This window comes from Schistocerca americana, chromosome 4 (assembly GCF_021461395.2).
Source record: "Schistocerca americana isolate TAMUIC-IGC-003095 chromosome 4, iqSchAmer2.1, whole genome shotgun sequence".
Lineage (NCBI taxonomy): Eukaryota > Metazoa > Arthropoda > Insecta > Orthoptera > Acrididae > Schistocerca > Schistocerca americana.
Window position 1 is genome coordinate 703,570,700 of NC_060122.1, and position 20,863 is coordinate 703,591,562.

Below are 20,863 nucleotides of genomic sequence, written 5' to 3' on the forward strand. Positions count from 1 at the left end.
ATTCGAATAAAAGAATAAGGTAGAAAGGAGACATCGGCAACTTACAGCTACAGCTATTCCATGATACCTGGCTCTCGATACCGTGCGAACACGTCGTTTGTAGTAGCCTCATCTGGTGCCGCTTCGTTCATCTGAAGGTAGAGAGGCAACGGAGTCAGATACGGAGCACAGTTACGGAAGGATGGTGCAGGAAATCAGCCGTACCCTTTGAAAGGAACCATCCCAGTAATTGCCTTAAGGGCTCTAACGATTTGGGAAAATCACGGAGAATCTAAATCAGGATGCCGAACGCGGATTTGAACCGTCGTCCTCCCGAATGCGACTCCAGAGTGCTAATCACTGTGCTGCCTCACTTACTTGGTTCATCTGAATAACCTCTTACACTGCATACACGATCTAAACGGTAACTGTTTACAAACGTACCACACTGTAGGTGAAGTCGAGTTGAACAAATTTATGCATGACACCTGCGGTCTGTCAAGCCGAGTAACAGCTCCAAATTGGGTTACAAAAGCCACGTAGGACACAGCACATGCGCACCGCGCGAGATTTTGGCTAAAATCGTCGTTGAATATTAAAAAATCCCCTGCATTAGCTCTTGCAAAATGTAAAACTGATGTTTTTGTAACATTTATCTCAAAATATTGTTAAAGTTAACAACACAAAATTAATAACTGAATCGATTCGTTTGGCCTTCTTGGTGCGATACTACTGTGCTTGTAAAGGTTTAGTTTGAATTGAACTGCAAACATGTGACGAAGTTTCTTTTTCTTTCGTTACCCTCATGAGAAAGTTTAAATCAATAATGTTAACGAAATAACCGACTAAGCCTGTGGCGTAAGACAGCGGGAGAATACTGAAAAGTAGCTTCGATGGTTTTGTAGGCCAGTTGGAGGTCATTTCCAGATTAGATAGATCGCAAGTATCTTGCATCAAATTGCTCGTTTCGACTTCCCCTACATCACAGCAATACTTGTAAACATTTATCGTTTATACCCTGTATAGCTACCAACTAGGGAATATCATATCTATACGGTCAAAATTAACAGACGGCATAAGATCCCGAATTGAGTATCATGAGATAAGGAATCAAAGGTCGGGAATGAGTATTTCAGTTGTTACGAGGCCTTGAACGACCAGTTTGTGTTAAGCACGGGTCTGTAAACTATTTATGTTTCTTACGAAACATTTTCCTTTTGATCAACACAAAGAAACTTCCATCTGCGATGCGTCCACGGTGAAGTTTACTACTATATAATATAGACTTCATGACTACTTTGATGATAATGGAGTATTACTCGTTAGAGGAACTGGCAGAAAGCATTTAATGTGTGGTGCAGCAGTCTATATAGTTAGGAGAGCAGAACGAATGTACCGAAAAAAAAGTCATCGTTAGTGGAAGAAATATGTCTTTGTGGATAAAAGTTGTGATAAACTGGGTCGTTTAAGGCACAAGAAATTGTTCACACAAGAAATTTTAGGAGTGTGGAAGAATATTAATGAATAAATATGCCGTAATCTTTACAGTGAAATGCTTGCTCCAAAGGATAGGGTGCGAAGAATACTCGAGGAGGATCAATTACACTTCTAATATAAACATGGAACCGAAAGCTTAGTTCTGTCAAATGATACATATTTCAAACTTGGGTATTATTTGCCCATGGAATATTTGGAGACGTGACTCATTGGCGGTGTATCGTCTATAGATAACCAGCTCCCGGCCGCACTGTAGTGGACCAGAATAACCTCCGGTGTTGTCATCAAAAGCCTGCAAAAGGCAACCACTCTGATGCCGCTAAGACATAGAGGTGAAAACAGCCGGTAGAGTCAATTGTTACTGAATGTTTCGGCGAGAATTCCTGCCACATCCGAGTGTCTACTCCGATTACGACGTATGTTACATACCAGATGGGTAAACTTTGCATTTGTACATGTGGGACTCCTCCGGATCACCAGCGAGCGCGATTCTTGCCAGAGTGCGAATGTTGGCAGCCATGGGGTCTCGTCGGCAGCAAGTGGTGCGGCGCCCCCGCCGCCCACCCTTTTCCCTCGGCCGGCGACCAGGAATCGCCATTTTCAGCAAATAATCTCATTTGGGCGCCATTGTTTTCCCCCGGCCTCGCCCTCTCGCTCGCAACAACCCGGCAGCCGCTGGGGACGCGCGGGGAAGGGGAGCAGATCTAATTAGCACGGAAAGCTGATCGGTAATTACTACGATTAATCAATCCGTTTTCCATTTATGTGCCGGCTGTAGCCGGGAGCGGGGGTGCTGCAGCCAGCAGCCAGCGAGGGCCGCCCGCTACAAGCTGGCGCAATTGTCGGCTGCATAATGCCGGCACACGCGTCCGCTGTCCGAGCTTCGCTCTCCGTTCACTTCCCCGTCTAACGTTCGCTGCGAGTCCGCACAAATCCCCGACATTCTAACTGGGCCATCGCACGGAGGTACCAGAGAGCGGCTGCTGAAATGCCATGTTCGAGCTTGTTTTCGGTGCACATTTACATCTAAAATTCTAAATGATTACATCTACATGATTACTCAACAATTCTCACTTAACTGTTTGTTATAATCAGTATACTGATGATGATATAAATGCATTACGCAAACTGAAGATGGGATGAAGTGAAGAACACGTTTTGGCATAAATAAGGATATAAATGAAATGGTTAGTTGATGCTTTTCTTTGATCATTTGAATCCACATCCATGAAGCTTAACTACCATTCAAAGGCACACAATTGCTATTCAAAATAGCTCTGAGCACTATGGGACTTAACATCTGAGGTCATCAGTCCCCTAGAACTTAGAACTACTTAAACCTAACTAACCTAAGGACATCACACACAGCCATGCCCGAGGCAGGATTCGAACCTGCGACCCTAGCAGCAGCGCGGTTCTGGACTTAAGCACCTAGAACCGCTCGGCCACAGCGGCCGGCACAATTGTTGTTGGGTTGTTTCTGAGGGAGGAGACTAGACAGCGAGGTCATCGGTCTCATCGGATTAGGGAAGGATGGGGAAGGAAGTCGGCTCTGCCCTTTCAAAAGAACCATCCCGGCATTTGCCTGGAGCGATTTAGGGAAATCACGGAAAACCTAAATCAGGATGGCCGGACGCGGGATTGAACCGTCGTCCTCCCGAATGCGAGTCCAGTGTGCTAACCACTGCGCCATCTCGTTAAAAAAATCTTTTTCTAGCTTAAAAGACGCTTTGAACCTTCTAAAAATGAGGTTAAAAATGAGGTAAAGAATCTAATCACCGAAAAAAACTGCTCAATGGAATTCCGAGCTCCTCCTCTAGCGCCTGGAATAACCTGAAACGGTCTACGTGTAATACTTGGATACAGTTAGAAGCATTTCACAACAATAATATCTTACTCGGCGTCAGCATGCGTTAATAAGTGTACGAAAAAAAAATCGTTTCTAACCTTGATTTTTGTGTACAGTTTTGACTTCCGATAGTGTATTTGTGGTCTTGTTGTACACAGTTTTGTCTTTCAAGTAAGAATGAGTGGTGAGAAAAGTGTACTTTGGCCGCAAAAATACGAAAACATCGTATCTAACGCGTAGTCGAAGCAGTATGTCATCAAAGCGTCGAAAGACTAGATAAAAGGCTGAGGGTCGTTCGGAAGGAATCAGTGCCTCTGCTACGAAATTGAAAGACAGTGACCAAGATTATGATATGAATTACGGACTGAGTTATAGGATTATAACCTTTGTTGCCGTTTTCTCTGTTGTTTCTCAACACGTGAAATGTGAAACGTGCAGTGCAGACATCACGTTGCTAGAACGAAGTCCGCGAGGCCTAGGCTTCGTAATATTTAGTGCTTGTCGAAACTCCCCAAAGGTTGTGACATGAAATATTAAGTTTGTACTGAACATACATAAAATCAACCGTCGAATCGCCGGAACAAATCGCCTACTTGGAGTAGGGCTAAACGGAACTGTAAATTTCTGTGCTTTCAAGGAACTGCCACCATCGGTATTTCAATCTTTCTATGATAAAATAGTGAATGCGATTTCGATCGCAACGGTCGAAGTATGACAGGCCAGTCAAGTCTACAACACATTTCAAAACTTCAGACGCATATTTATTGGAATATGATTTTCCAAAACGGAACGCAGTGTAACTACAACAATTTTCAATCTTTTGCTTGAAAATTTAACCACAACTTTGAAATGACGTTTCAAAGTGAACCACTTAGGTGATTTTCATTTAGTTAATTTAAACTATACTTATTAACAAATGAGTTTCCCTTTTTGGTGAAAATTGGACGACTTTTTCAAACACTTTCCAATTACCCAAAATTATCACTTCTAAAATCGCCTACATTGTTGTAATTTTGTCGGTGAAGTTCAGTTTTATCCAGTACAGGGTGACGGAAACGTCTGGCACTTTGGACTCCAAATGGTGATTTCTTGCGTACTTGTAATACGTATCTCTCAGATACAAACTTCCACCGCGTGCATACTTCCGTTAGAGAACTGACGCAAGAGAATTTTTATTGGGCCATTCCAGATCAATTGGGTCTACTTTATAAATCATCCCGACCTGACCACCTTACATTAGAATGAAATTTGGTATAAATGTTCCCTGTCGAATAAAACGAAGTTTGGCTAAATTTCTCATTGGTGGGAATTTTGGGGAAACGGGAGAAGGGTGCTAAAACTGTATAGAGAGAGAGACGGAGAGATGAATACAGTAAGCAGGTTCAATTTGATGCAGGTTGCAGTGGTTACTGGGGGATGAAGAGGCTTGCACAGGATAGACTAATGTGGACAGGTGCATCACACCAGCTTTCGGGCTGAAGATCGCAACAGCGAGAGGCAAAAGTAGCTCACACACTAGCTGAGTTAAAAAACCAGTTAACGAAGTATTTAAAGCATCTGCGAATGACTCCAGTATTATATGACAGAACGTTAGGCACAGAAAAACGCTTGCGAATACCCAAACACCTAAAATTAACAAGCATATAAATACCATCCATGTATCCTGCACTGCAGGATTATTTTTACTTGTTAACAGCTGACTGGTTTCGACAGATAAAAGTGTTTGTACCTGGAAATAAAAGAATGTGTGTATCCTCTCCTTCGTAACGGTATTTTTCAAATGTGTTACAATATTTAAATTATTTTCTGAAAAAAACATCGAATAGTATTGTAGAATTACGTATCATGTCTTCGAGTTTGAAAGCTAAATAAGTAGTGAACACGTGGTTTTATATGTGGGAAACACCTCGCAATCCAAGTAAAGAACACATTCACACAGCTCATATAGAGATATTTCATACTGTACAAAGCAATTAGAGGATACACGATTCCCTAGCGTGCGTGCGTGCGTGCGTGTGTGTGTGTGTGTGTGTGTGTGTGTGTGTGTGTGCGTGTGTGTGTGCGTGTGTTTTACTCATATTTACTACCTACGTCTTCTGATCTACGCCACCTCAAACTAAGTCCCAACATACGTAGTTGTATAAGATTCAAATAAGACACATAAATGAGAAATCACATAATAAGAAAACAACGTCACGAGAAACGAATGTCAGACACCAAGGACAGCCATGTCAGATTAGATTAAAGAAAGTTGGGACTCGTTTGATAAATCATGAGTGCCTGGTATTTTGTCTCCTTTTCTAATGACATGGTTTTAATTTTAAGGAAAATTACGAAACACACAAAAATATGCATTTTTAACTTAAAAATGTTCCTTTTCTGTCTTGGATGTAATGAATACGTCTGATACAAAACGAATTCCGTGCTAACGGAAGGATAAACAGTTTGGCAGCAGCTGCCGCCGCACCACAGTAACACACACTCGGGTCAGTGAACCCGTAGGCCTGAAGTTTGCAACGGAAAACTTTATTTAAAGAGTGAGCTGGCTTAAGTCTGTTGTCACTCTGATGGCGACGTTTTCATCTGCGAAGTATTTCGCCCCAAAGTTCATAAGATTTGCGAGACCCGCCTCCTATACAGGATATTCGCCTGAATTTATTTCGTCGTCTAATAATACTCACAAAGGACGGCGGCGCCTATGAGTGGGTACATTTCACGATAATATACGCCACGGCGGGGACAGTGGGCAGTAATTAGCAGAACCGGCCGGTCGGTAGTGTTGAAACACGGCTGCTGGAATATATGTCCCGACCCTGAGTCACTGCCGCAGGAATTCTGCGGATTCCCGGACACCGTCGCGCATGGACATTTTAATACTGACAGGTCCGGCCAATATTTATGCTCAGCAAGACAACTTTCGCCGCTGCACTATGAGCAATGTGTTATACTGCGAAGTGGTGTAATAAATGGCTTAAGACGCTCCCATCAGGTATTTCGCGCTTAACGACCGCTGCGCAGATACAAGGAGGGATCTACAGGAGCCATAATCGTTTGCTGATTACGCAAGCATCTCCCACAGTTTAATATTTTTAACACTATTTTTTAGTGTAGGGAGGCAAAACTATGATGGGTAACAGAAAACATCGTTTTCATTACTTTATTTCAAGGCAATGTACAAAAATAGATGCAGGCAGTGTCACTGGTAACACAGCAAGTAATTTGGCTTTGATAATGTTTCAGTTGGCATGGACTTACGCTCGTTATGCCAAAAGAATGAGGATCTGCCTTAGTATCCATGATTTTGAAACTGCGAGAGAGATGTACAGGAAATAATTGTAACAAACTTATGTAGATAGATAACAGAAACAGTCACTGTTGCTGAATCTTGAATCAAAATATTTAATTCACAAAATAATAGAGTTTGATTTTAAGTTTGTCTCGTCTTTAGCGAAATAAGCAAATGAATGTGTGCAAACCTGACAACCTCCTCAGCCTTGTCAACAGCCTTGTTAGAGGACATAACTGAAAGTTAACGAAGACGTCTTAAGTTGCGTGGGAGAAACAAGAAAAACGAACCGAAGACACTAATTGCACCTTGTACAGTAATTACAATGACACTTGTATTTGACAAGGCATATTTACAATTCAACGAAATTTCCACACTCAAGAAATGCTGGCCTAACAAATATACTCACTACGCAATATGTCTGGTAATTTAATATCATAAAACTGCAATCAACCTAGTAAAACTCTGAATAGCTAAATGACATTCTCGGGACGAAGTTGATTTTTAGATGTTTCAATACAGTGAAAGGAATAGTAAGAATTCTCATTCTGGCAGCATACAACAGATGTATAAACAGTGAAAAGTTTCTAATAATGAAATTTAAAAAAAATTAGACAAGAGAACAGGAACGAACCTCAGAGCAATAGGATAATGCATGAGAAATTGTGCATAAACGATGCGCTATCTTTTTGTAATGAAAGTTGTGGTCGTACGTAGTTGCATCAGCAAATGCTATCAGACAATGAAACGAGTTCTAAAATCCGCAGTCTATGGACTACGCGCTGGTCATTGCTTCCAACTCCACACTGTATTTCACTCAGTGCTACATCAGCTGACCCTGCCCACTTTGTCTTACAGCCAATTAATATCCCTAAAAATTCAAAACTCACAAACTAAGATTTCCATGTTTATTCAGCCTAAACTTCGACGAAACTTTCCTTCTCGGCCGTACATTAAGCCCGTTACACTGAGATGGTTCATTCTTAAAGCTACTTTACACAGTTAACAATGAGACAGCAAAAAAAAACAGTTTGCGCTACTCACCAGTTATTCACTTGCAGGATCGTTAACCCCGTATCCTGCGCCAGCTGCTTTTTCTGGTCTTCCGAAGGGTACGGATGCTGCAATCAAAAGATGAAACAACAGTCAGTCACGTGGTCCACTAGTTGTCTGCAGATGCTATTGCTATCCCATCGCGGGTGGCGAAGCGAACAACCGCGCCGCAGTACAGCAGGAGAGGAGAGAGAGAGAGAGAGAGAAGAGCGAATAATAATGGACGGGCGCGAAGCAGGAAGCTGCGAGAGTAGGCGAGGTGCAAGGATAACGAGCCAGCAGCCGCAGCACGACAATGATCGCTGTAATTACACAGACTCGTGGGAACGACGCGACGCACAGAATGCCCCGCGTGCCAATAGAAACGAGATACGGCGAAACCGGACACCTGGCCAAAATCAAAAGCCTCCTCGCATAAAATAAACGGTTTAAGTTACGTGCTGGAATAATAGAAAGCTGCCGGTGAGGAGCGAGAGAGCGAGCGAGACAGTGAGTGAGAGAGAGAGAGAGAGAGAGAGAGAGAGAGAGAGAGAGAGAGGCGATGCGGAAGGAGAGGATCGGCGCTCCTTTTTTCGAGGCACCTTCCATTCTTCGCGTTCTGTCCTTTTTCTTTCACGTGGAGCGCGGGCCCGCTTGACGCAGATGCTGATTGACAAGGCGGAGAGAGAACAGGTGTCCCTGCCCGACCTCCAGAATCGACTACGGATGCCCGTGGGGCGGGTGACGGCTGCGGGGGTGGCGGCACGGCGGCGGCAGCGGAGGCGGGCGGGGTTCCTAATGGAAGTAGTCGCCCACATACGGATCCAATTTCCACAAATTTAAGTGCAGCGGCGAAGGCAGCAGTGGCGGCGACCACTGGCGGCTTCGCATACAAGAGCTGAAGTGGGTAATGAAGCAATTACTTCCCCCTGCAGAAGCAATCATGGTAATTGTTTGGAGGGAGAGCGAGGCGCGGCGGGCTTAGCGAACCCCTGCCGCCGCCTCTGCGAAAACAAGGCGGAGGCCATCGGTGGCTGACCAGGGCAACCCCCCCGGACGGCGTCACCTCCAGTCACCACTGTGGCCCGAGGCCCTTCTGGACGGGCTGCAGATCTCCGCACTATCACATCTGCCACGCACTTCTCCCCACATGTGATTTCTAACCTCTGGCTACTCGGATTCTGCTACTTCCGTGAGCATTGTATCTACAAATGTACGTGAATGAAACAAATATCGGGTGCTACATTTCTGTCGGTAACCCACATTGGTAGAACCTACTGATTACTGTCCCGTTGAGTGAATTCTGGGAATGGATAAATGACTTAATTTTTGAGTGGATCACCGAGCTGTCCCCGCACATTCATTCATATTCCTGATAAAGACCAGACTGATCAATAAACTACGAACTTATCATCTACCGATATCACAAAGCATGCACACAGCCCCAAAGCCTCCGGCTCACTGTCACGTAAAATACATGCCAAGGCTATTTCTTTAGGTCCCTTCGGTCGCGAAATGGGATCCACAGTGAAAATAAAAAATTTTATTTGCAATATTTAGCTACACCTTCAGCTATTTCTCTTTATAGCCGCCCTGCACCTCGTTGGCTATGCTAAAATGCTATCCTCATAGCCAGAGTTTCAGGTGAGAAAAGAGATGAGAATCTGAGGGAGTCAAGTCCGGGCTGTATGGTCGGTGACCAATCACTTCCCATCGAAAATGCAGCAAGAGCGTCGCCGTTGTGACCGAGTACTGTCATGAAGGAGGACAAGTTATCACTTCTCTTCGCTAGTTGTAAATTGCCCTTCTTAGACGATTTTCTCGAATCGCCTGATCTACTTGCTGAACAAGATCATCAGATGGTACCACCTACATCATGAACGTGTGTACGTCTTGCTACAAAGTTATTGCACCGTAACAGCACTTTGCTGTCATTCACGACGGTTACTTTGTATGACCTGCATAGAAATCAGGAGGAACCCCTCAGCATGAAGATCTCTACTGAGACCACGAACTCCACAACCGACGGGAGGTTCTTTTGTTCTAGGCATATTTACTGTACGTGCTCACTTTGCCCTCAAAACCGAAAATTGCGCTGTGACACGATCGACAGGCATACTATAGACACTGCTCAATACATTTGGATAAAATTTCATCGGATTTTCACTCTCGTTTTAATTTCACTGCCAACTGAACCTCGAAAAGAAGTACAGCCCTCGTAATATTTCAATCGATTGTACTCAACGTGCTCCCCTTAAGAAATACATTCCTGACTTCAGGAACAGAAACATATCCTGTCATCTCGTAAAGTGCAACTAGTATGCACATAGGGTTGAAAAGTACGAAGAGAACATTCGTACTTGATGCGTACTAATGAGAAGCATCAAAATCTATGCTGTAAAATATGCCAGGAGTGAAGTTTGCACTAAATTTGAAGTTTATGTGGAGGGATATCATGGTGCAGGATAAATCTATTGTGTTGTTGTACATTATTGTTGAGAACGATACAGTATGATACGGCTTTGCATTGCATATCATATGGGCAAAATCTTACTAACATAAAACTGACGCAGGAAGAAAGGAAATACCTAGCCGCCATGGCTACCGTCATTATTATGACGTAATGATTCGGGGTAACAGATCTAAAGCTCTAGAGACGAACATTCCGAAAGGAGTGGGGCACCAAGTAAGGAGAGAAATTATCGTTTCTATGGAAGACCGATGACGTTAAGATGGTATACGACGAAATACTATAGCGGAATGTACTGATACTGTTACAATATGAAATTTATATTGTCGGGAACAAAATAAACTGTGAACGCTAAACACACGCTGAGATAATCTGATGACTGTACAAAAAGCTTTTGTTACTAACAGTGTATCATGATATTCTAATTCAGCAAAATTAGCATACACAGTATTATGTCGTCAGTAATACAGGGTGCTCCAGGAGGAATGGTCGACATTCAGGGATATTACACGAACTCTCTTTCGAAGGAGAATCTTCAGATGTACATATGCCCTATTCCTAATGGTTTCCGAGCCAGAACACATTTAATATACATTTGTTTCTGGGCTAGTGGAGCGCACGAATGTGTCTTATCTACCAAATCTCTGTGAAGTTTTATTGTAGCCCAGTCTACCTAGTAGCTTTCAACGTCCTTGTTCGAGATGTCTTTTCGTCATTAAACTAGGTCGCTGAACGGGCAGTTGTACATGGTGTGCTCTGAGTGTACTGCAAGGCTTTCCGGGGAATACTGACCGTTCCTCCTAGGAAGTCCTGTATAATACAACATGTTTATTGTGGAGGATACGGTGTTAGATGTCTTAAGTACGCTGGACTGACGTTTCATGATGCTCGTGCGATCGATACTGTTACTAAATGAAAGTAAAAGCACAACCAACGACTTATATCGATTAATACGTTTTAAAAAATTTTAACAGCTGTGGGTTACCACCTGCATAAAACCTACAAACTGAGTAGTTTATACGAGCATATTAAATGAATAAATGGTAAACAGCGTGTTTCGCTCGGAAATCTATTAGCATCGATACCGACCGGACGCTAAGCTGTATGCGAACCTGGTTTGCTAGAGTCTTAGCAAGTGTTAAAGGGAAGAGTTGTTCTATGTAACAAGCCGCGTCATTGCACGGCCAGTAATAGCAGTAACTGCAAGAATAACGAGCGACAACAGTTGAAAGGCTGGGCTGTACTGGGAATGTCCCTTCCGCCACGCGACGGCGCCGCCCCGTCAGCCGCCGCCCACGGCCTGGGGCGGCAATCTGGGCGGCGGTTCCCACGGCGAAAGCATTGTGGGCAGGGCGGCAGGACGGTGGGGCGTGGCTGCAGCCGTCGTGGCAAACTGACGCACCTCGCGACAAAGGGCAAAGGGCAAAGGGCACGCGTCTGCCTCTGCGACTCCTAATGGGCGTGAATCACAGTGACGGTGGTGCAGGCGACGACTGTGATTACCTGTATGTTCACCCCTCGCAGTGGCAGCTGCAGTCTGTCGATTTCAAATTGGCTTCAAAGTAAAGCCTATCCATCAAGATCGATAAGAGTTCAAGAACAATTTCAGTCAGAACAATGCGTAATGTATCATTTCAACAATCAAAATAAATGTACATGGGTGTTACCAGAGAGAAACTTGAACACCAATTTCTCGACGATGTCGCTACAAGCAGATTACAGACACGCATATAACAGGAAAACACACAAGTACAACCTTTTCGGAGGAACCACTCTGACAGTCGCGAGAAGGGCTTGGAGAAACAGAGGATAATAGAAATCCTGATACCTAGATGAGAGTGCATCCACATTCTGGCCGCTTACGAGTCCACTTTCTTAGCAATTTCACCATATTTCGGATCAGCAGAACGTTATGATCGGATTCAAATATCAATCAATGGATTAATGATTTCAACGTCACATTGCTTTATCAGACGTGTTTCTACTGGTTGTGGTTTGTTCCCTCGCTTTTCTCTAACTTCACAACTGATTTACCGATTTACCAACCATGTATAAGGTGACCTACAGTTTAATGTGAACTTCCAACCGTAGTGGAACTAGGCGGAGGTGGAAGAAACAATTAGCGACAGAATAATTACTAGTATCGACCGAGAGCTGAACCCCGTACCTTTCGAGTTTGAGCCTTGCACCCATTTAGCCAATAGTATGCATGTCATAAATGGTACCATTTAATTATAGGTGTGAAAATTAGCCATCTCTCTTCATCTACGGAGTTTATCGAGAAGGACGCCTGTGATATACAATTTCCACATCTACATACGTAATCCGTACGGTGGCGCGTACGTTGTACCACTACTAACCATTCCTCTATCTATCCTAGTCGCAAATGGATCAAAGGAAGCGACTGTCTATATGCCTACGCAAGAGGCCTAATTTCTCTTACTTTGTCTTCGAGGTCTTCATTCGAGATGTGTGTTGCTGGCAGTAGAGTAGTTCTGCAGCCAGGGGCAAATGAATGTTCTCTGCACGTTCTCAATAGAGTCTCGCAAAAATAACATCGCCCTCTCTCCAGGAATTCACATCTGGATTCAAGGAGTGTTTCTGTAATACTCGCGTGTTGATTAAACCTACGAATCTAGCGAAAAGTCTCTGAATTGCTTCAATGTCTTACTTTACCCTTGCCTGGTGGCGGTCCGAAGTACTCGAGCAGGACACAAGAACGGTTCGCACAAGTGCTATAGAAGCGCTCCCCTTTCGTGACACTGAAATCGCATTCAGAAGGACGACGGTTCAAATCCCCATCTGGCCACCCAGGTGTAGGTTTTCGGCGATTGCCGTAAATCGCCGAAGCAAACGCCGGGATGGTTTGTTTGAAAGGGAATGGCCGATGTCCTTCCCTATCCTTCACAAATCCGAGCTTGTGCTCCGTCTCTAATGACCTCGTTGTCGACGGGACATTAAACATTAATATTCCTTCCTTTTTTCCTTTCATGACGTCCCGATGACGTAACAGTAAGTGAGGTAAGGAAATATGGATAACAGGGTTAAGTACTTCAGCGCTTTCGACGCAATACAGATAACGACAAAAGGCAGGATAACGTTGTTGAATAACAAGGCGTGACGTTAACAGAAGCGTTGGTAAGAATAACAACAGGCAATAAATACCCCCCCCCCCCCCGACACACACACAAACACACACACACACACACACACAGTATGTGTGGCAGGGGGGGGGGCAGGAGAGAGGAGGGGGAGAGGAGGAGGAGGAGGAGGAGGGGGGAGAGGGGAGGGGGGAGAGAAGGGAGGGAGAGGGAGAGAGAGAGAGAAATACGTAACAGAGACCTTAAAGAGAAAAGAGAAATGCTAGTTTTTATACATTTAAGGCTATCTGCTCCGCTAGAAGAGGAACGTAACTTCTGCAAGATGTCGGCTCTCCTCGTCTTGCGTTACTATTTCAGCGCGGCTGCTTTGTGCCGTTGAGCCCATCCCCCGCTGCTTTAATATTTGAAGGCGCAGCTCACCCCGGAACGAATGTGCCGTGCTGATAAATCGCTTCCGAGAATGCCTTTGACTCGCGGCCTCGGATTTGTAAACAATCTCAGAGGGACGGGGAACGATTGGCAAGGAAGCGGGGTCGATCTCTTGGGGGAAGAATGCGACCTACCTTAGTTACCGGCAAAACAAACCCCGTGGTAGGGGAGGCTTTGTTGGTCACTCTCACCACTGAAGTAGTACTTCTGTTGAGGGTCTTACTAACATAGCAACGCGTGACACTATGGCGTCATTACTTTCCTGTCTCTTAAAACATTAGAGGAGTACTCTGACAGTGTATCTAAAGTATATTCGATATTTCGGTAGCTATCCATTTCGGGCAAATAGTAACCGAATAAGGTGACACTGTGGTTGCGCCTGTTCTCGTATTCGGCCGGAACGGAGTTCGAATCCTCACCTGTTAGTCCAGATTATGTTTTCCTTTCTCCCCTCTATCGCTTAAGCCGAATCCCGGACTTAGTGCTTGAAACTGACACGGCCAGTTGCCTATGTTCCGTATATCTTAATTTCTTCGCCTGCGGAAAATCGTGGTTGGCTCCAAATAGTTTAGCTTAAAGGAAAGTACTTCACTCTTATTTCGGTCTTCTAAAAACCGGATGTCCTCCATTTCTTGAGTTTAGTCACATTCAGTTCGTTACTCAAAAACAGATGCACTGAAATTTATTCCTACTATAAAAATTCTTAAGTTCTGTTTTCCAGTTTTTGCTAGGATTGGCCGCCCGGAGTGGCCAAGTGGTTCTAGGCGCTACAGTCTGGAACCGCGCGACCGCGACGGTCGCAGGTTCGAATCCTGCCACGGGCATGGATGTGTGTGATGTCCTTAGGTTAGTTAGGTTTAAGTAGTTCTAAGTCTAGGGGACTGATGACCTCATAAGTTAAGACCCATAGGGCTCAGAGCCATTTTTTTGCTAGGATTGCTACAGATCTTGTCCATGATTTGAATAGTAACATTGATTTTATTTATGCCATAGTTAAACTTGTTCTTCTCACACACTATTCCTTCAACAGCAATCGAAAGCTCGTTATTTCTGTCAGGCTGTCAGTATTTCTTTCTCTGTTTATTAAATACACGATTTGTGTAGCTACTAAAGTGCCTACAGCAGTGTAATTAATGAGTGACTGATCATCTGCTGCAGATATAGTGGTTCTAATTGTGTCTGTATTTTCTTACAAAGTTTTTGTCATCCAAAAATAATAATAAGATTGAAAATATTCCGCTTCAGTCCGTTAGAGCATAGATTTCTGCTTTTCTTTGGTCCAAGAACATAAGTTTTTATTAAGGAAATTGATTTTGACAACCTACTAGAATACGTGTATGCGCACAGCCCGTCCCACAAAAACGTACTGTATCGGTCTGAAAACAGGAAAACAGAACCCACGGAGGATTACATAAAGACAATAAAATAATTGTGGGCGTGACGGAAGGATTTATTTTGTTTTATACACAACGTTAATGTGATTTATTAGGTTATCTACGCGCGACTGATTGATTGACAGTGTGCTTTTTTTTGTCTATTTTTCTGGTTAGAGTCCAGGCAGCGAGTACACATAACAGCGAAACTCGCAACGCCTGAAGAATATTGCTGAATCTGTCGTCGAAATATTGTGCATAAAATTGAGAAAGACAACTCGGGATAACACTCTAAGCACACTATTAACAATTAAGCCTTCAACAAGGACTGAATGAACATCAGTACAATTTTATTATAATTTACATAAGGTTTTGAGAAACAAAAAAACATGCCACTTATTTTTCTTCACATTTGTATGAGTGATGTTGCTCGAATTCTCTTCATGACGCAACAAAAGGTATAATCTATGGAGATAAACAAAAATCGTTATTGTTCGTACATGGAACGACACTCCTGAAGATGGGATCTGCTGCCGCAACGCTGCAGCCAATTTATATTCATAATAGATAGTGGATGAATGGGAGCGAGTACACTTGATTTTTGCTGTTTGTGAAAGTCAGAAATCGGTGAACTCAATTGCCGGGGTGCTGTGAAGGTAACGTGCGATTAGGAAGACTTGTTCCGCAAAGCAAGCGATGTACTTGCAGGAAAGACTGAACTGGAGGCGCGCATCGATTTCTGAAGTAGCTGGATGCAGGGACTGACGGCGAAGTCTCAGAGGCAGGTCCCGCGCGGCGGAGCGCTTCCGCAGGTAGTCGCAGTCTGGCCGGGCACAGCCGGTATCGCGGCTGTCGATACACGTCACGCCGCCGAGAGCAGAGCCTCGCCAAATCCCTGGGCGTCGCGCAGAGCCCGCCACAAAAGGACGCGGCGAGCGGCAGGTGCGTCGCCAGATAGCGGCGCGGAACGGCGCCGATTTTCCGAGACGAAACAAACACGCCGGGCCGAGCGGAGCAGGCCGCCCGGCGCTATCGGGGCCCGCGTAATCCGTCAATACGGGGGGCGCAGTCACCCGACCCGGCGCGGCCAGCCTACATATGCGACACCGCGTGTTTTTGTGTGCGCTCGGATTAGGCCGGTAAGATAACATTTGGACAAAAGTTATTACTCGAGGGATTAGCAGCCTTCCAGTGCAAAAGGCTTAATCCCGTCCCGTCTGCCCTGCTCTGTTTCTGCGCAAGCGGGCCCCCCCTCCCCTTCCAACCCCTCCCCCCACGCACCCCGTGCCCTAACGCAATCGTAGCGCACAGCTGGGCCTCTTTCTGTGTCCCACACACTCGCCTGCCCAAATGAGTATACACATACTCGCGTACACGCAAATACGTGGACAGGCACACAGATGACCAGTCGCACTTTTTCCTGCACACGTTATCTTCACAAGCGCCAGCTAATCCACTTATCTCCTGCGCCGAGCGGACTCGCACCGGTATTTGGAAACGTTTCATAACGATAACCTATAGCAACGATCTCTCTCTCTCTCTCTCTCTCTCTCTCTCTCTCTCTCTCTCTAACCCCCGTCCTGCGTTGCCAGGCTAAGTCCCGAAGGCTCCGGCCGGTATTTACTATGCGCTGCTCGGGATTATTTATATATCAATCTGTGTTATTACGTTAATCTTCTTGTCGGAGATCGCCGGTCGCGGATTAAAAAGGGCCCCGGGAGTGAAAAGGGCGCCAAAAGTCGCGACATAAACGCGCATTTGTGTCGAGACGTCCGTCGCCTGAGCAGCAGCCGAGCCGCCTGCACTGATTGGCTTGCAGCAGGCTGACTGATTGATTGATTGACTGATCGATCCATCGACCGTGTGACCGTCGCTGCGATACATCATTGTGAGGGGGGTAATGTGCACACGCCTGCCGCTTTCCCGGCGATTCGTCACACTAAGTAGCTCTTGACGGATATCGGCACACGGTAGCGAAACGCGACGCAGCTTGTTCCATGTTACTGTTTGTGCAGTTAAAAAAAAAGACAAAAAGGTCATCTGCCTGTGTGCCTGTCAGTGTGTGAAAGGATGATGTTTGCGGAACAGCGTTTCCTTCAGTCTGCAGATTTACAGGAGCTGGCGACGAGAGCACTATCAAAGTTGTTTTACAGTGACGCACTCAAACGTGGTGGAGCTGAACACGAAGGCTACGTTGCTGATGTGACAACATAACGCCATAACACTTTGACATCCAATGTCTGAGAAGAGATTAAGACAATATTAGGAAATGTGTCCACGAAAGGCGGTCTTGCACATTCGTATGAGCAGTGTTACATCGCAGCAAGTATAATGGAAAGTGACGGGATATGAGCTGCCTATAGGACTTGCAGTCTTTTCGGTACTGTCGGCAATGTTTCCGTTTTCAAGTATGCAGTCACTTCGTCCAAAGTGAAAATGAGCTGAAGATTTTGAAACAAGATATCTAATAACAGAATTATATACTGACTAAAAAGCGTGATGAATATCATGCTCTTTTTCTACGCTTTCAGGAAAATTAGGCATTCAGGTGGGAATAATTGAAACCTTCTTGTGTTTACTCTAAAAATTACCTGTGATCTTCAGACTAATACAGATTAGTCAGTGAGCTACTACAACATTCGCTGGCATTGTTGCGCGCCCGCCCAAGCTTCCAACATTTCTTCACTGTATTGTTCTTTGCAAGGTTGGTTACAAAACGAGCATATTTTTTTTATTTATTATATTACTATATACATGCAAAGTATATGTTTATATGACCGGTGATGACTACTCAATTTTCATTAGTTTGTGAATTATGTAAACACTTGTCTGTTTGCCATTTGTGATTCCTGATAGAAATAATAAGTAATTAGAGACAAAAACAGATAAACAATATATCAAAATAACATATAAATAAAAGTATTCCCACTAAATTAGAGAAAACTTGACAGTAAAAAGATATTGGTTTAAAACTGTTTTTATGTTAACACTCGCAGTATTTACTGAATAACGAAGAGAGAGGAATGAAAGAAGACGCCTTCATCGATCAGAGTATATAGACAAACAGAGTAAACAAAAGAGGAATTGTTTGTTCGCGTTTCAAATGTTTACGCGGACATTAAATGGAATTTAAACACCAGTCTCAACTACCAATACAACATACATACGCAAGAGCCGCGAAGTTGGTGGTCACGATTTTGAACACAATATTTAGAAATGTGCAGTGAAACGGAAGCTGTAACGATCTGTTGCTTTTTTAAGACCTGTAATGGTAGACATTCCGCAGTTTCAAGAAGGTGTAGCCCAGCTCACAGTACAGTCAATATGTTCTTCAAGGATATTACACAAACATCTTGCTATGGAAAAAGCGGCTTCAAAATTAAATAATGAGACATTGTAGGCAAGGTTTTGTGTTTGACAGTTGTTGACAGGTAGGCATTCACATGCCGCATTTGTTTCAGAAAGGCATTTAAACACGAAAATAAGAGGTATTATACATAAAATATATACAGGGTGAGTCGAAAAGGGCTTTATCACTTTGGAATGATACAGAACTTTTTTGAGATAACTTACAGAATCGGTAGAGTGCTTCATTTTGCAGCAAACAAACTCAAGTTCCATTCACACAGTGCGACAGCAGCCCGTTCATCCACCATGAGGGCCAGCGTAGTGCACAGTTAAAATGGCTACTTTCACAGGGACGGAGCGTGCTCGCTGTGCGTTTTGGTTTCATGCAACGAACTCTATAACAACTATTAGGCGTAAATTACGCATCTAATATGCTAAAGAACCTCCAAGGGGGCCTACAAGAACGTTGTTGACACGGGTTGTTCTCTGCAACAGGATAAACCACCACGTCGCCCGTGTGTTGATGATTATATCTAACGAGAGACTTGCCCGCAGTCCACAAAAATAAGGGCGACGTGTGTCTCGCGAGACTCGTATTCCACAAAAGACTGTTCGGCGAGCACTGCTTAGAAATTTACACTTGAAACCACACAGGTTCACAATCGCATGGTCCATTACTGATGCAGATAAGATTGCTCATGGAGAACTGTGCGAAAATGTTGCATCGGATAGAAGACAATAAGACGTTCCTGAGTACAGTTATCGTTAGCGACGAGTCAACATTTCATATCATTGACATTGTGAACACCCAGAGCTGCAGAATATGAGGCAGCGAAAACCACTTGCAACCCTGGAACACGTTCGTAACAGGCCCAGAGTTAATGCATTTCGTCCCCTCATAAAACTGAAACTTTACGGCCCTTTCTTCTTCACAGAGAGGATATGCTTGAAAGCTTTTTTAATTCCACTTATGGTTTACTACCAGCAAGACGACGCACCACCAGATATCCTAGATAACAGATTCCCAGGTCGGTGGATTGGCTGTGAAAGGATATTCGCACGACCACCTCGCATCCCAGGCTTGACACAATTGGATTTCTTTCTCTGGAGTTTCGTTAACAGCCACATACGTTGTAAGTAGGCTGTTTAGGTTTTTATGTTGGTAACGCCACGTAGCGCTATATATGAAAATCACTGACTGTGCTTGTTGAAGGCTGTGGTTGGTTTGCATTGTTGGAGTATATGCTATTGTAGTGTTGGGCAGTTGGCTGTTAACAGCGCGTAGCGTTGCGCAGTTGGGGGTGAGCCGCCAGCAGTGGTGGATGTGGGGAGAGAGATGGCGGAATTTTGAGAGCGGACGTGTGTCCATCAGAAAGAGTAAATTTGTAATATTGGATATCATGGACTGATATATGTATATTATGACTTTTGAACCTATTAAGGTAAATACATTGTTTGTTCTCTATCAAAATCTTTCACTTGCTAACTATGCCTATCAGTAGTTTGAATCTTTTATTTAGCTGGCAGTAGTGGCGCTCGCTGTATTTCAGTAGTTCGAGTAACGAAGATTTTTGTGAGGTAAGTGATTTGCGAAACGTATAGGTTAATGTTAGTCAGGGCCATTCTCTTGTAGGGATTATTGAAAGTCAGATTGCGTTGCGCTAAAAATATTGGCTGTCAGTTTAGTGTTGATCAGAACAGGTAAAGAGCGAAATGTCTGAGTACATTCACTTCTGCTCAGCTGTCTGAAAATCAAATAATGTAAGAGGTTTATCAGCACAGTAATTCATTAATTTTTCTAAGGGAATGTTTCAACGTTTTCCACGCCTACCAAACAACTCAGCCGACCTAAAAAAATTGAAAATACGCTGCCGTTGCACAAATTAGCCTGATTTGTTGCAACGAGTGTGGGAAGAAATTGATTACCGATGGGATGTTTGCCGCATCACAAATGGTAGTCTAATGGAACCAAAATGATACTTGACACAATTATGTGAAACTAGAGGTTGTTTGCCACAAAGTGACACATCTACCGATTCTGATACTGATCTCGATAAATTTCTATATCATTTCGAGGTTATCAAGTTATTTCTGATTAGGACCAGGAAGAGTCGCAAAATTTTATTACATACGAAAATTTCCATTTTTTGGGCCCTCTCAACGTCCAGGTCCCCGTAACCCTGTGTGATGGATTGCCAGAGGCGATCTCCTCGTGTCACGGTATCGGCGCTTCCTGGCACCCAGCAGTGCGCCCCTGCGACGTAGAGTAGCCCGCGACGCGCTGGAATCTCCTTCCCGAAGACGGCCGGCGGCGGCTGTGGCGGACCGCGGGGTCATTAATAACGCGCGCTAATTGTGACAGTGCACAGCAGCTATCATCATCATTACCCGGCGGCGCGTCTCCTCGGCGGCAGCGGTAATTAGCGGGCCGGGCGGACGCAAATACAAAAGGACACGGCGGGCCGGGAGACGCGGGCGAGCGGAGGCGGCGACGACTGT

The 20,863-nt window shown here is 44.4% G+C and overlaps 1 protein-coding gene across 5 annotated transcripts in view; it reads right to left on the reverse strand.

Annotated features, from left to right (window-relative positions):
- LOC124613880 (homeobox protein homothorax) overlaps positions 1–20,863 on the reverse strand; it is a 998,899-nt gene that overhangs the window by 166,012 nt on the left and 812,024 nt on the right. For all 5 annotated transcript variants that reach the window (XM_047142615.1, XM_047142617.1, XM_047142614.1 and 2 more), the window contains one exon: positions 7,656–7,732. In XM_047142615.1, coding sequence (XP_046998571.1) covers positions 7,656–7,732 — 77 coding nt within the window. The remainder of the gene's footprint in view (positions 1–7,655; positions 7,733–20,863) is intronic.